At 50.8% G+C, this 14,745-nt stretch overlaps 1 protein-coding gene across 3 annotated transcripts in view; it reads left to right on the forward strand.

Annotated features, from left to right (window-relative positions):
* Aldh1l1 (aldehyde dehydrogenase 1 family member L1) overlaps positions 1-14,745 on the forward strand; it is a 45,027-nt gene that overhangs the window by 7,676 nt on the left and 22,606 nt on the right. For 2 of the 3 annotated variants that reach the window (XM_051203323.1, XM_051203325.1), the window contains exons 4-12: positions 378-543; positions 3,147-3,248; positions 3,859-3,948; positions 4,845-4,982; positions 7,177-7,302; positions 9,401-9,492; positions 11,143-11,290; positions 12,076-12,195; positions 13,218-13,345. In XM_051203323.1, coding sequence (XP_051059280.1) covers positions 378-543; positions 3,147-3,248; positions 3,859-3,948; positions 4,845-4,982; positions 7,177-7,302; positions 9,401-9,492; positions 11,143-11,290; positions 12,076-12,195; positions 13,218-13,345 — 1,110 coding nt within the window. The remainder of the gene's footprint in view (positions 1-377; positions 544-3,146; positions 3,249-3,858; positions 3,949-4,844; positions 4,983-7,176; positions 7,303-9,400; positions 9,493-11,142; positions 11,291-12,075; positions 12,196-13,217; positions 13,346-14,745) is intronic. The other variant, XM_051203326.1, reaches the window with a different exon arrangement.

Here is a 14,745-nt window from a genome sequence, read left to right on the forward strand (position 1 = left end):
AAGACTACATGCTTTGCCAGGGTGGGGACAGAAGCTCTGCTGGTGTTGAACCCACAGCAGGAATGGGGGGGGGGGTTCTACTAGGATATCATGGAGGCTCCAGAGGGCAGGGCTCTGTATGCTCACCTCACCTGTCGTGGGGCTCTGTATGCTCACCTCACCTGTCGTGGGACTGCTCTCTACAGCTTTTGGCATGTAGCCAGCATGGTTGGCAGTCATAAACGGTTTCCTTTCTTCCCTTTCCTATAGGAGCAGGTGTCAGCCCTTCCTGGGTAGGAGGTGGCCTCCTGGAGGGTGGCAGGGGCCAAGGGATAGCTCTCAGGGTATCCTCTGTGACACTTTCCATCACACTGAGATTTCTCTCCTGCCCCCCCCAGGACCCTCATTCATGGAGATAAGAAAGGGGGCTTTAGCATCTTCTGGGCTGATGATGGCCTGGATACTGGGGATCTTCTGCTCCAGAAGGAGTGTGAAGTGCTTCCAGATGACACCGTGAGCACGCTGTATAACCGCTTCCTCTTCCCGGAGGGCATCAAAGGGATGGTAAGGCTGAGGGCTGGCTACATCTGCCCTCCCACCACACATCTACCCTACCAGGCTCTCCATTCCTGGCTCCACTGGCCTTCCCTAGATGTAGGTACTGATCCCAGCTGGCCAGGAGCCATCCCATCCCCAATTTCAGAACTCTTCAGGGTCTCAGAGAGATGAAATCGTGAACATGAAGGAACTGTGGGTGGGGGTGGGCAGAGCCCAACTCAAGAGGGTGTTAGCCCAAAGGGGCATTTTTGGCTGGGGCCACTGACTGGACAAGTTTGAGGCAGCATGGGCCAGGTGTCATTGAGCCCCAGTCACCTCTGTGTCATTGGGGTCTCACACTCCACAATTTGGCCCTTTTCTGTTTAGTTCACTTTACCCTCAGATGAGGTGCCTGGCATGAGATGAGAGATCACTGAGCGCTAAGTCCAAGCTTTCAGTCCCTGTTCCTTGGGGTGACAAACCCTACTTCTCCAAGACACAAGGATAAACCATGAAGGAAGACTCTGATTGGACAGCTTGGGGTGATGTGGTTATCATGACCCAGTCACAAGCCAGGGCAATGGCCTATTCTGATTTGTGGAGGTCTCTGCACAAACAGCCAGCAGAGTGTCAATCCAGGGGAGGCAAGAAGGAAATCCCCTTCAGTATGTGACTCAGTACCCAGTGTCGGTTCAAACTTTAAGAGTCTGATCCTGAATAGTTTATTTTATGCATATTTAAGATCATCACAATTTGATGAAAATTTTTTCTGGTGATAATTAATTCAATCCTGTGTGTACAATAAAACTTAAGCTATGATTATAGGGAAACTCTTTGTGAAGTGCATGTGATGCCTTGCAAAGGATGGGTTCTGTGGACTGGGGAAAAACAGCTCATGATAAGAGCCTGGGGGAGGATCCAGTGTGGTCTCAGCCACACAGATAGCACAAATGTCACCAGGCTGTTAACCACCTCAGCTCCAAACTTTCTGGACAAAAAGCCAGTTATACATCTGTTGAAAAGACAACTCTGTTTAACATTCCTGATTTTCCTAGTGCTTATCTGCTAACACGAGGACCTCTCTGTGCCTCCTACAATGGTTGGATGTCCCAGTCACATACATCCTGCTGTGGTCAATTGGGGAGGATAGACATGCAATTGCAATGATGTCTCAAACTCCAAGGGCAGGGCTCTAGAAAGATAAGGAAGGACATGGATGCCACTTGTAGCTGGTGTCCCCAGGGAGGTCCTATAGGTCATGTGTGTCTGCACAGGCCGCTGTTGTTCCAGCCTGGAGAGTAGGCTAGTGAGAGAGGCCATTGATACTCAGGCCAGGAAGTTTCCAGACAAAAAGCCTTGTCATATAGCAGTGAGCAAGGTGTCAGCCACCAAATATCAATACAAACCCTGAGCCATACAAACCTCTGTCCTTTTTCATATCAACTGCCCCTTTGCCTTTAACGTTTCCATTTTGGCAAACAATTGTGAGCAAAGCTACCTTGTCAGTTACTTAGCCTGAGACAAGAGGATTTCACATTCCTTAGCAAATGGCTCAAATGACCATTAGGCTACCACAGCTCCAATGTATCTATTTAAACTAACGATGATTCGTTTCCATAGGAATTTGGGGACAGGATGTAGCTCTGTAGTACAGTGATTTCTTTGTATGGGAAGACCCTGTGTTCCACCCAAACATTATAATCCTCTCTCTCTCTCTCTCTCTCTCTCTCTCTCTCTCTCTCTCTCTCTCTGTCTCTGTCTCTTTCTCTCTCTGTCTCTCTCTCTCTCTCTCTGTGTGTGTGTGTGTGTGTGTGTGTGTGTGTGTGTCTGTGAAGTTCCCAGGAACTGCAAAGTTCCTGGCCATTGTACAAGGTTGTGAAAACACAGCCCATGTTAACCACAATTACATATTCTACAAGGCAGCTCTGCATTACAGTTTCTGACACCCTGTTCCTTTCCTTTATTTTTTTCTATTTATTTATTTTATGAGTGTTTATTGTATGAGTGTTTGCCTACCTATGTATACCATGAACATCAAAAGAGGGCATCAGAGTCCCTGGATGTGGAGTTACAGGAGGTTGTGAGCTGCCACATAAGTGCTGAATCAAACCCTCCTTCCTAGCTATTGGTCATTCAGCTCTTTAATAAACCAATCACAGTGACACATCTTCACCCCGTGGAAACAAATATTCCAAAACAGCAGCCAGTGCTCTTAACTGCTGAGCTACCTCTCCAGCCCCATGACCCTCTGTTTCTTGCCAACAGGTCCCCTGGGCCATCCCTCAGGGTGGGTTGCAGACTCCTTGTCACTCCTCAGTTTAAACGACAGGGAGAGACCTTACTTCAGACACCCAAGCCCACATCAGGGTTTGGGATTTAGTCTCTTTCAAGACAGTTCTAGACAGCAACACACAGGCTGTGTCTATTATCCCTGGTGGAGCTTGGCAGTTTCCTCATCTGTAGATCTAGAAAGTCTACATAATCTAAGGCCATGAGGTATTGCTGATGGTCTGTGTCATTCCACCTTCCAAACCCTGTAGGGATTCTCAGATGCCTGAAGTGTGAGGACCAGGGCTAGGTGTGATCAGGGTCCTAATGCTGGGGAAGCTGACTGTAGAGTCTCCTTGCAGGTGCAGGCTGTACGGCTGATTGCAGAGGGCACAGCCCCCCGCCTCCCCCAGCCTGAGGAAGGAGCCACCTATGAGGGCATTCAGAAGAAGGAGACAGCTAAGGTAAGAACCAGCCCCAACATTCCTGGGAGTGGCTGGAATGCAGAAGTGGCTCAGGGGAGCAAGGTATAGCTGTCAGTAATAGAAACAGCAGTGGAGGGTGGGGTTACAGCAGAGCATCAGCGCTTTGGACATGGAGGGAAGAAGGTCCTGTTTCCTTTTAAGTAGGAGGAACAAGCATCACTCCAGGGAGGGAGAAGAAAGAGGGCCATGGTCATATATTAACCTCAGTGTCAGAATCTCCAAGACGTTGTCTGAGAGGTTTCTTGGAGCCACAGTGGGTGGCTGTCCTGTGGCTGCCTCTGGTTGGGACTATAAGAAGGTCTGCCTGAGCCCTGTATACGTGAAGATGATGTGGTGGTGCTCTACAGAATGAGCCTTGGCACTCGTCCTGGGGACTCTGTGGGACCTCCTTGACAATGATAGATAGCCTCTTCCCAAAACCATTCTACAGACCGACGTGGAGTCAGAGCCCCAAACCAGGGCACCCACTCTTCACTCATGTCCAAGTCCAGGAGGAAGCCCATACTCTACCTGCAAGGCTAGGCCCACTGTGAAGCAGTCAGAGGACTAGGAAAGGCTAAGTAAGGACACAACATCTTGGTCCCCACAGATCAACTGGGACCAGCCAGCAGAGGCCATTCACAACTGGATCCGTGGGAATGACAAGGTGCCAGGTGCCTGGACAGAGGCCTGTGGGCAGGTATGTTTCCATGAGGTTGGTGATCAGTGGGAGATGCAGCTCACCCCATTCTGCCAGCCAGAATACTGCCCACTAGGTTTGAAATGCTTAATACATTCTATAGCCTTAATTCTACCTCCCCACCAAATGCCCCTTTCTCCGGGATTAGAAGATCCTGTATCACTCAGCTAAAATTACATGTCTACCGCCACTAGTGGCCCCAGGCACCTGCTGCAACCCTGAACCCTGATGAATTGATAGCTTGAGCCTCACCCCTATGCTCTCAGATGCCACAGGCCCAGCTCTGACTTTGCCCCAGGGGAGAGACAACTTTCTTTGAGCTGGGTCTAGGTAGAAGGTGGACTTATGATAAAAAGGTGCAGGTTTTGTGCACCCCTCAAAGTCAGCCTGATGTCCATACAGTCAGTCCACTTTCTAGTTCCCTGGACCCCAGCTCACTGTAAAACCACACGGAGGTTTTTTCCACTTCCTGCACCGGTGCACAACCCTTTGCTCTGGCCAGTTCTCCTGCAGCAGCAGCAGCCAGCAGCTGCCAAGGGTCAGGGCTGGCTCATGGCATTCCTTGAGAAGATTTTCTGGAGGGGTCTGTGCCCCTGAAGTCTGAGGCTCTGGTTCAGTGCAAATGCCTTGAGGATGCCTGAGGCTTGAAGTATCCAGATCCTCATATTTTCTCAGTCTTATCTGTGGCCCCGAAGACTGGATCTAGGTCCCACTCAGCCTTCTGTGTGGATCACAGTTCCTCTAGGTTTCTCCAGTTCCCCCTGGAGGCTGGACGTTGGTCCAGTCAGCCTTGCATACTCCAGGGTCACCCCTCCCACACACACCTGTACACAGCCGGGCTGCAGGCTGCAGGGCTCCATCTTACCTGTTGTCTCTTGGCTTCTCTGACTCCATAGAAGTTGACATTTTTCAACTCAACACTCAACACTTCAGGCTTGGTGGCCGAGGGAGAAGCTTTGCCCATTCCGGGAGCCCATCGTCCAGGCTTGGTCACCAAAGCAGGACTCATCCTCTTCGGGAATGATGATCGAATGGTAAGGTGACAGCACACTGCTGTGAGTCACTTGCCTGCATCATAGGTTCAAGGTCACACTGCTGTCCTTAGGGTAAGACCCTACAGAAAGACACCAGACTACTCTAGAAGAAACAGAAAGAACCAAGAGTCAAGGGACCAGCCCTAATCTAAGCACAGGCTGCATGAGGTGGGGCTGTGCTTTCTATGACAGGCTGGATGCCTTGAACTTTGCGTATGTTTTCAAAACCCAGTCTTTAAACCTCTAGGTCTCGGTTTCCCTCTTACTGAGGACAGCTGCTGGTCTCTGGTGGATATTATTGGACTTTGCACATCAGAATAGTAGCTGAATTGAATGAAGTGTACTTAGACACCAACCACTGTTTTTAAAACAACAAATAGGCATTACATTTCATCTTTCAGAAAGCCCTATGAAATAATTATAGATATTATTTGCATATTCCAGAGAAGTAAACTACAATGTAAAGACTTAAAAAGTTTGCACAAGGTCACCTAGGCTAGTCAGTAACAGAGCTGGGCTTCAGAGCCTAAATTCTGGCTCCAAGGCCACTATGGCCCTTAGACTCTGCTCACACATGATACTGGGATGAGAAGAGCCAGGGACTCCACCACTTAACGATCTGACAGTGTGCGTGTGGGTAGGATGGAGTGTGGAGAATTGTGCTGACTGACATGGCTCTATCTCAGATTCACATGTCACATTATGCCTCCAGAGAGTCCAAGGAGAGGAGTAGGCTCAGAAAAGTCAGGAGTCAGACATGGGCTTGTTTGGTCCAGGAGTCCCCGAGGATAGATATGTGCATGCCAACCAGCATCTGTTGTTCTCGTCCTTGGGGTAGTGTGGTGGTCTTGGCCTGTCCTCCGATTACAGGTGCTTTCCCATCAGGTTCAGCAAGTGAGGAGCCTTGCCACAGCTGGAGGCTGGTGTTAGCTTTAAGAGGGGCGGGTTCCCAAGGCCCTAGCTGCTTCTGCCACTGTAGCCATACAAACAGTAGAGCACAGAAGCCTTCAGGAAGCATGTCTCAGGCTTGTTGGCTGGACTAGATGGCCTTCTGCTTGCTGAAAGTTATAGAACATCTAAAGCAATTGGATTAACTCTATAGATCCTGCATCCAACCCTGGTTGCCTGGACTGTAAAAGGTAGAGAATATAGCTCTAGAATGTCTTTTATCTATCTCAGATTTGCCGGATTTTATAATGTATTGTATGACCTATTTGAACCCAGTTGGCTCATAGATAATTGTTTAATAATGTTAGAAGGGGGAGACAAGGTAAGTAATTTTGGATGAACTATCAGCAGGCAGGCATGTCCCCATTAATAAGGGTGGCCCTGTGGGCATTGTACAATCCCCATAAGCTCTGCAAAGCCAGAGGCAGGATCTGTCTGGAGTGCTGCACACAAAAGTGCAGACTTTAGGCTTACAGGACTCTCCTTGTATCCTTTCCTCTCTCCACCTGTGTCCCAGACAGTCTTTTGTCCTCTAGAGGTTTCTGTGGGCTTCTGGAAGTGATCACATGATTAATGACCCATCTTTTATTCAGTTGACTTTCACAGTAGTTCTGCATGCATTCTGTTTTTTCCTGATGAGAAGCTGTCCTTTTAATAGAAATAACATCATTCAACAAAAGAAAGCACTCAGCCTGTGGCACTCAGTGGTGAGGGCCTGCCTGACATGAGGTGGGCACTAGATCTCTCTCTCTCTCTCTCTCTTTCTTTCTTTCTCTCTCTCTCTCCTTCCTTCCCCCCCTCTCTCTCTCTCTGTCTCTCTCTCTCCCTCCTTCCCTCTCCCTCTCTCTCTCTCTGTCTTGGGGTGTGTGTGTGTGGTGTGTGTGTGTGTGTGTGTGTGTCTGTGTCTGTCTGTCTGTCTCTGTTTCTGTCTCTTGTCTCTCTTACACACACACACACACACACGCATGCACGCACCTGCACGTGCATGCACACATGCACGCACACAGAGATTCTAGAAAGCAAGCAGCAAGCACAATGTGGTAGGTGATGCACAATTGGGATAAAGGATGGACACATGCTGTGTGGTATCTTCCATGTCCCTAGGACAGTGTGTCTCAGCTCCAAACACTCCTGTCATTTACCTGGACTCCCTGCTCCCTCTTGGCTATGGGGTTTGGAGGGAGTGTGAGTGCCCTACTCATCTCCCCACCCTGCTGTGGTCCCACTGACGTTCTCCCTTTTGCAGCTGCTGGTGAAGAATATCCAGCTGGAGGATGGCAAGATGATGCCAGCCTCCCAGTTCTTCAGAGGGTCTGCTAGCAGTGCCCTGGAGCTGACAGAGGCAGAGCTAGCCACTGCAGAAGCCATACGGGTAAGACACATCTGGTCAAACAGGTGTACACTGCACATGTGTTTTGTGTATCCAACATTCCCTGGAGTTGGAATACATGCTGATGTTGGAGACAGTGTTGGCTCTGTCCTCTGTTGGCACTTTCTGACATCCCTGAGCCCTTCCTCCTTTGACCTGGACCCCTTGGATTTGGGTCCTCTGAATCTGGCTCTTCTAGAGACCCACTCCTGACAGTTAACAAATGAAACCATCAGCTTTATAATAGTTAAAGGAAGTGGGGCCTAACCCCATCACCTGTGATGAGTGTGTGGCCTGGAATTGTCCCCGAGAGGGTACTAACACAGTAACGCCCAAGCAGTGACCAGCACAAGCTTCAGGTCCCCCTTCCAGCTTAGTCCCTACGTGGCGTAGGGGTAGCTTCCTTCTCGGAGCTTGGTTGTCTAGGCTGAAACTGGGTCAGACCCACTTCCCAGTACCTGTTCCTGGCCCTTCCCCCTTTGTCTCCCTGTCCTTAGAGCCATGTGAACTACTGAGCCCTGCTGAGCAGATGGCACTGAAGTCATTCATCCAGTCAGGGGTTTGAGGACAGCTGCTCCTCTGCCTGTGATGGCTTTATCCAGATAAACCCATCCAGGACCCATGCCTTGCAAACTGAACCCGCATTTAGTGCACAGAGCTCAACAGTAGCATGTACAGTGGAGCATGGTTGATGTGAACACGGGGCTGCCTGGGAGCTGCAGCTCACCCCACTCCAGGTGTCAGGAGAGGATCCCCCCACATGGGTGGACTAGAAAAAAGCCTTGAATGCCAAATTCCACACGAGCTTCACATCACGCAAAGAATCTGTGTGTTCCTCACATAAGTCTTACCCTCACGCTACATGAAGAAGAGAGTGGCGAGTCCTCATGATGAGCTAAGGGACTTAGGAACACTTGCTGAGCTCCTTCTGATTGCCAGGCAGTGGGTGGGAGGGTTGGGGGAAGCGGCTGCACACGCAGACCTCCCGTCCCGGCTGAGCAGATGAGGAACTGACCTTGGGAGACCAGGCCTCAGAGCTGGGGTCAGCAGTAGACGGAGGAAAGCTGAGAGCTGGGCACAGAGAGACATTAGAGCAGAGAAGTGTAAGTGCAGGGGACACCACAGCTGCAGGGACAGCCCTATTGGAGGAGGTCACCACTGCCATGACCAGGAATGAGAGGGAACTGAATGGAGGTGGGCAAGGTCAGGCCACGGCTGAGACCTTTGGTGTTATAGTGCTGAAAAGCAAGACTGGACAAGAGACCGACAGGAAGTGCCATGTTGTCCAGGATAGTAGAGGGCCAGCGTCTTCCCCAGGAATTCTGGACACTGTAAATGTCTGGGAGGCGAGGGAGGAGGGAAGGAGGAGTTCCACATTGTTAGCCTTAACCCCTCCCCAAAAAACAGGAAACAAAGCAAACAAAGATGTTTCCACAATATTCCTGGAGCTGCTGTGGCTCTGGCCCTGCCGTTGAGCCTGCCTGGTGTTACTGGACCCAATAGGCTCCAGGCCAAAGATGCTACCTTTCAATGGCTGCCTTGAAGGCCTGGGTGATAGGGTGGAAGTCCTCCAGGTGGATGTTGCGATTGGGTAATTCAGTCTGGCATGTTAGGAACAGCCATCCTACCATGACCATTGGTTGGCCTTCTGTAAGTGGTAGTGCTGGGCTGGTGTCCCTGACATCTCCTCACTTCCCCAGTAGGCCGCTAGCTGGCTACTAAAGGTCCCGGATCAGAGGAGTGCTAGCCTCCCAGTATCTCAGAGTGACAGGATTCAGGTCCTCATTGTGCCGGGCCTTCACGCCATAAGCATCCCATGCTGCCAACTGCTGGGGACACCAGAACCCTGACAGCTGCACCAAGGCCAGGTGTGAGCCTTTCTGATACCCATCCATCTGCCACTGCCTGCACTGTTCTGGGAGACCAACCATGTGGCGGGAGGCCAGCAGCCTAGTGTCATGGTGGCCAGAGCTGGGGCCCACTCTGGGTCCTTGGGTAGATACAGTGCCTTGAAGACCATAAAGTCAGAACCTTAGCCAGCATTGAGAATGGCACCCTACTTTACCAAGCACCTCTGACTGTCATGGCCTGTGTCTTTCAGAGCTCTTGGATGCGAATTCTGCCCAACATCCCAGAGGTAGAAGACTCCACAGACTTTTTCAAGTCAGGGGCTGCATCAGTAGATGTTGTAAGGTAAGGCCAGGGCACGGGGGTCCCTTCCAAGTATCCATTGTGGACCACTGAGGCCACTGTTAGTTGTCTGTATATATCATGCATGAAGATATCAGAAAGGTCCCTATGGGCAGAACTGAACTTATGTAGAATCTGATGCCAAATGTCAATCCCCAAGCTGGCCTCTCATCTCAGAAGGGCTGCTGGTACCCAGCTGTTACTGCCAACCCATGACTGATGCTGGCTACAGCAGATCGGGGACTTGGGCTCACATGTAGTGGCTCATAGTCCTGAGAGTGTTAGTACCAGTCAGGGAGGCAGATGTGGTGACTTGGAACTCACTGTGTCACAGCTGCGTCTGGATGATTCCCGGCCATCCCAAGCCAAGGATGGGGGCAGAGAGATGACTCCTTCTCCCCCACCTCCCCAAAGCAGGATGTGAACATAATCCCAGGCTGACAGCCAACCATGTGCTTGTGTGTGTGTGTGTGTGTGTGTGTGTGTGTGTGTGTGTGTGTTCAAGGGTGGGGTAGTTAGGGAGGGGAGGTGCAATTGCTGTCTGTATTGAACACTATGGTGTAGTGTACACACCACAAGTGGCACCCATCCTCAGTGACCAGCAGAGGATGTTCCACTTGAACTATTTTGCCTGTACTTCTACTTTTCTGTAGTGGCCCTGCTTGTTATTCAACAGTGGCAAGTTCTGACTATAACAAAAGGAAGTAAACAGGATGCATAACTGTGCCCTTGCTTGCAAGGAAGAGTAACTTGAGGCTCTGGAGGTGGTGGCCATGCTGAAAATCCTAGCATTGTTTGTATGGTGGGGGTGGATGGGAAGATTGAGATTTCAAAGTTAGTCTTAGCAAATAACAAGTTCAAGTTGGCCTATGATGCATGAGCCCAAGAACAGAAAGTTTATCCAAATTGGCTTAAGAAGACAAAACAAGGGACCCGGAGAAATGATGCATTGGTTAAAAGCACTTGCTACTCTTGCAGAGGACCTGGGTTCAGTCCCCAGAGCCCACACAGGTGTTTCACAGACATTTACAACTCCAGTTCCAGGGGATCCAGTGCTCTCTTCTGAAGTCACCAGGCACACACATGGTGCATATACAGACAGACACCCATATATATATCAAAATCCACAATAAAAAAAAATCTTGAAAAAAACCCCACCATTCACTTTGCTGAGTGACCACATAGCTGGTGACCACAAAGGCTCGAATTACACCTACTGACACCATCTCTTACATGGAGATTGGTTCGTTTTCGGGCAGGATTTGTCTTTGTGGTGACAATACAGCTGCACAGTTGCTGCTTTCTGGTTCTATATCTTGCTTTAATAACGGCTTCAACACATTTCCAGTGTTAATTTGATTGGCCAAGGCTGGATCGTGTGTCTGTCTCTGGGGGCAAGAGTTGAGTTGACTTCCTGCTTCCTACATTTGAGAAAGAGGGCCGGTGCTGCTCCCCTGGGAAATGCAGGTGCTTTTGTGTAAAGGAGATACTGGCTGGGTCGAAGCAGCAGAAACAGCACTGTCTGTCACGTTCAGGGAGGAGATTCCTCCTAGTCCCAAGTTCCTGAGCCCTGTTAGTGACTGTTTAGACCACCTCCTCTTACACAGGACCACAGAGTCTGCTGAGTCTCTGCCCTCCTTCTCTTCCCTTTAGGCTGGTAGAGGAAGTGAAGGAGTTGTGTGATGGGCTGGAGTTGGAAAATGAAGATGTTTACATGGCTACCACCTTTGGAGACTTCATCCAGCTCCTAGTGAGGAAGCTGAGAGGGGAGGACGAAGACAGCGAGTGTGTCATTAACTATGTGAGTGCTGCCCTGGGCCTTAGGCCACTGTAACACCACTCCCCCCCCCCAGTACCAGGAAGCCAGGAGCCTGGTGCCCACCCTCCAGTTTCACCAGCCCTGGGCAACATTTTCCGCAGAGAATATTGCTGTCCAGCGCCCAGAGCATGGGCAAACCCCACATCTCAAAGCTCTAGAGGAGCTAGAGAGGAGAGACTTCTTTCCCAGTGAGGAGGACAGCCGACCCTGTGTGCTGGGCTTGTACAAAGGCAGTGCTACAGTGGCTGTAAACCCATGTCTGAAAAAGTTCCTGAGCAGTGTCCCTTAGGGTAGCTACAGGAGTGAGTTTCTGGGTGCTTTGTTCACCTGGTGGTTTGGAACAAAAGCTTGGGAGTAGAGGCGGCCTAGGTGGATGCCTGGTCACCTGTAGGACAGTGGACAGATAGCCAATGGACAGATTTCAGGATGGGGCTGGTGTTTGTGGGACTCCCGGGTTCAGAGAGAAGTCAGTGAGGGAGTTGAAGGCAACATGTTTGAAGGTAAAAGGACCTTGCCACTCATTGCAAGCTACCCCTGGAACACCTCCCACCTGGTGTCACATGAGGTCTGGCAGAGCTGGGCCTCCAGCCCTGACACACCTGAGTCTGTGTCAACACTCTCTTTACCACTCTGTGGCCCCACTGTCTAGGACAAACCTGAAGCCTCAGCCTTCCTGGGGTTTGTACACCCCTCTGTGTTCCTGGGCATGTGTTTGTCACAGATGCCTATGTGTGAGAGACCCACTGCAACTGAGCCTTCCTCCCCAGGTGGAAAGGACAGTGAACAAGCTGACTCTTCAGATGCCCTACCAGCTCTTCATCGGGGGCGAGTTTGTGGATGCTGAGGGCTCCAAGACCTATGATACCATCAACCCAACAGACGGCAGCGTGAGTGCAGGCTGCAGTCCCATCCTTCCCACCCTCATCCAACCTGGCTTCTAAGGGCACTGGCCAGGGGCCTGTGCATTGATATATGCGTCTTTGTTACTGATGTGAAGGGTTCCAACCTAGGCCACAGGAATGGAGGAGAGCAGGGCAATGAGGGGAGGGGAGAAGAGGCAGGAAAGCACGGAAGAACCAGAATATGCTTTAGAGTCTGCGGATGCTTAAGCCATTGCTTCCCTCCACACGGTAGCTGTCCCTCTTGCGTGGAGGCCACCATCAGCAAAGTCTTCCTCAAATATAACCCTGTGTTTTTCAGTCTTCACTGTGAAGCTCTTGTGTCATGCATGACCCATGCCTATGCCACATCAAACAAAAGACCACACACCAGAGGGGCTCGGAGAGGAGACTGACTCAGGGATGACTTCCATATGTGGTACTCACTCAGTCCCACAGAAGACAGAGCAGCTTAGAATGGGTCCTCTGGTGGAAGCTGACAAAGTTAATTCCAAGGGACAGGCAGGATGGATGGTGCCCTTGGGATGCCAACCTTGCAAGTGTGACATGGACAGGGCTGCCTACCAGGCTCCAGGACCTTGGATGGGAAGGGAAAGGCTGTTCATGGTCACCTACAAGGAGATGCTGCCTTGCTTGTTCCTCTGCCCAGCCCCTCTGACTCCCCTTGGCTACAGCCACATCCCCTGGGACCAATCCAGCCAGAAATGGGACTGGGACAAGGACACAGAATCCCTGTGTGTAGGAGCCTTTCCGGTTGAGCTCACTGAGCCAGTGGACCTCAGTCTCCAGTGGGAAGAGTACGAGACTGCCTGTGTGCCTCAGATACAGCTGGGCTTGCTGTCAGCCCCTTTGCACTCAATGTCCGCCCTCCTTTGCTGTCTGATTCCTCCCTGGCTACCAGTGGCACTTTCCCTCAGTGCCAGCCTACATGGTGGGGACCCTGCCTCTGGGTGGCCTCGGGATGAGGCAGGGAACCAGGGGAGGCTGTCACGCCTCTGTTTCTTCCACAGGTCATCTGCCAGGTGTCCCTGGCCCAGGTGAGTGATGTTGACAAGGCAGTGGCGGCGGCGAAGGAGGCCTTTGAGAATGGACTGTGGGGGAAGATTAACGCGCGTGACCGGGGCCGGCTCCTCTACAAGTGAGTTATGAAACCCCTGCTGCCCTCACCACCTTCAGGGAAGGGACAGGGAGGAGGGGCAGGGGCAGGGAGGAGGGGCAGGGGCAGGGAGGAGGGGCAGGGGCAGGGAGGAGGGGCAGGGGCAGGGAGGAGGGGCAGGGGCAGGGTGGGACCCTATAGAGAGCTCTATGCCTGGGGTCCCACCAGTGGGAAGTGGTCTGGGCACCGCAGCCTAAGGCTTAGAAGAGGTCTTCAGAAGGGTTGGAGAAGCAGTACAGTATCCACAGCTAGCTGTGGCTTAGAGGAAAGGTGCTGGGGGCATAAAAAGCTGCAGAGGTGAGGCTGTGTTCCAGAGCGCCTTAGAGACATAGCTCAGACGTGGGCCTCCTGCAGCACAGGACAACAAAGGGCGCCGTGCTGGATCCTGTCTGCTTGTCACAGCTCAGCCTTGGCTCCTAGCAGCTGGGACCTCCTGATGTCATGTCCTCCTCTTTCAGGGTTCTTAAAAAGCTGTTGTTATTAGTATAGTGTGTGGTATATGGTGTGTGTGTATGTGTGTGTGTGTGTGTGTGTGTGGTATGTATATGTATGTGTGTAGTATGTATATGATGTGTGTGGTATGTGTGTGCTATATTATGCATGTATGTGATGTGTGTGGTGTTGTATGATGTGTATGTCATTGTGGCATGTGTGTGTGGTGTGATATATGTAGTGTGATGTGTGTAATGTATGTGTGTGTGTGTGTGTGTGTGTGGTGTGGTATGGTGTGGTGTATGTGTTGTGTGTGTATGTGTGTATGTGATGTGTGTGTATGTGTGTTGTGTTATATGTGGTGTGGTGTATATGTGATGTGTGTGGTATATGTTGTGTGTATGTGGTATGGTGTATATGGTCTGATATGGTATGGTGTGTGGTGTGGTGTCATGTGTTGTGTGTGTGTGTGTATGTGAAGTGTGTTGTATGTGTGTGGTGTGTATGTGTGTGAATACATATGCCTTGGTGTTCACATGGAGGTCAGAGGACAACTTTCCAGAGTTAGTTCCCTCCTACTGTGGGTTCCAGGTATCAAACTCAGGTTGTTGAGTTTGCATAGCAAAGGTTTTAGCCACTGAACCATCTGGCTAGCCTCTTACTAATGTGTTTTAACAAGAGGAAGGGGCCTGCATCTGCCTGTAGTGCCAGCTAAAAGTCTTGGATTTCTGGTTGCTTGATCTTGAGACCAAAGTGTGCAGGTATGAAGGAGCCCAGAGGAAATCCTGTGCCCCTAGAGCCATAAGCCATGGTGTGGGGATACAGCAGTCCCCCTTTTCATGCAAAACATATCTCTCATTTCCAAAGAGACAAGACAGCTAACAGGAGTGGTCATGGGGAACATGGGTCCAGATGCCCCAAATAATGTGTTCCAACATGAAAGCAGTTCC

Source organism: Phodopus roborovskii, unplaced genomic scaffold (genome assembly GCF_943737965.1).
Source record: "Phodopus roborovskii unplaced genomic scaffold, PHOROB, whole genome shotgun sequence".
In the NCBI taxonomy this organism is placed as follows: Eukaryota; Metazoa; Chordata; class Mammalia; order Rodentia; family Cricetidae; genus Phodopus; species Phodopus roborovskii.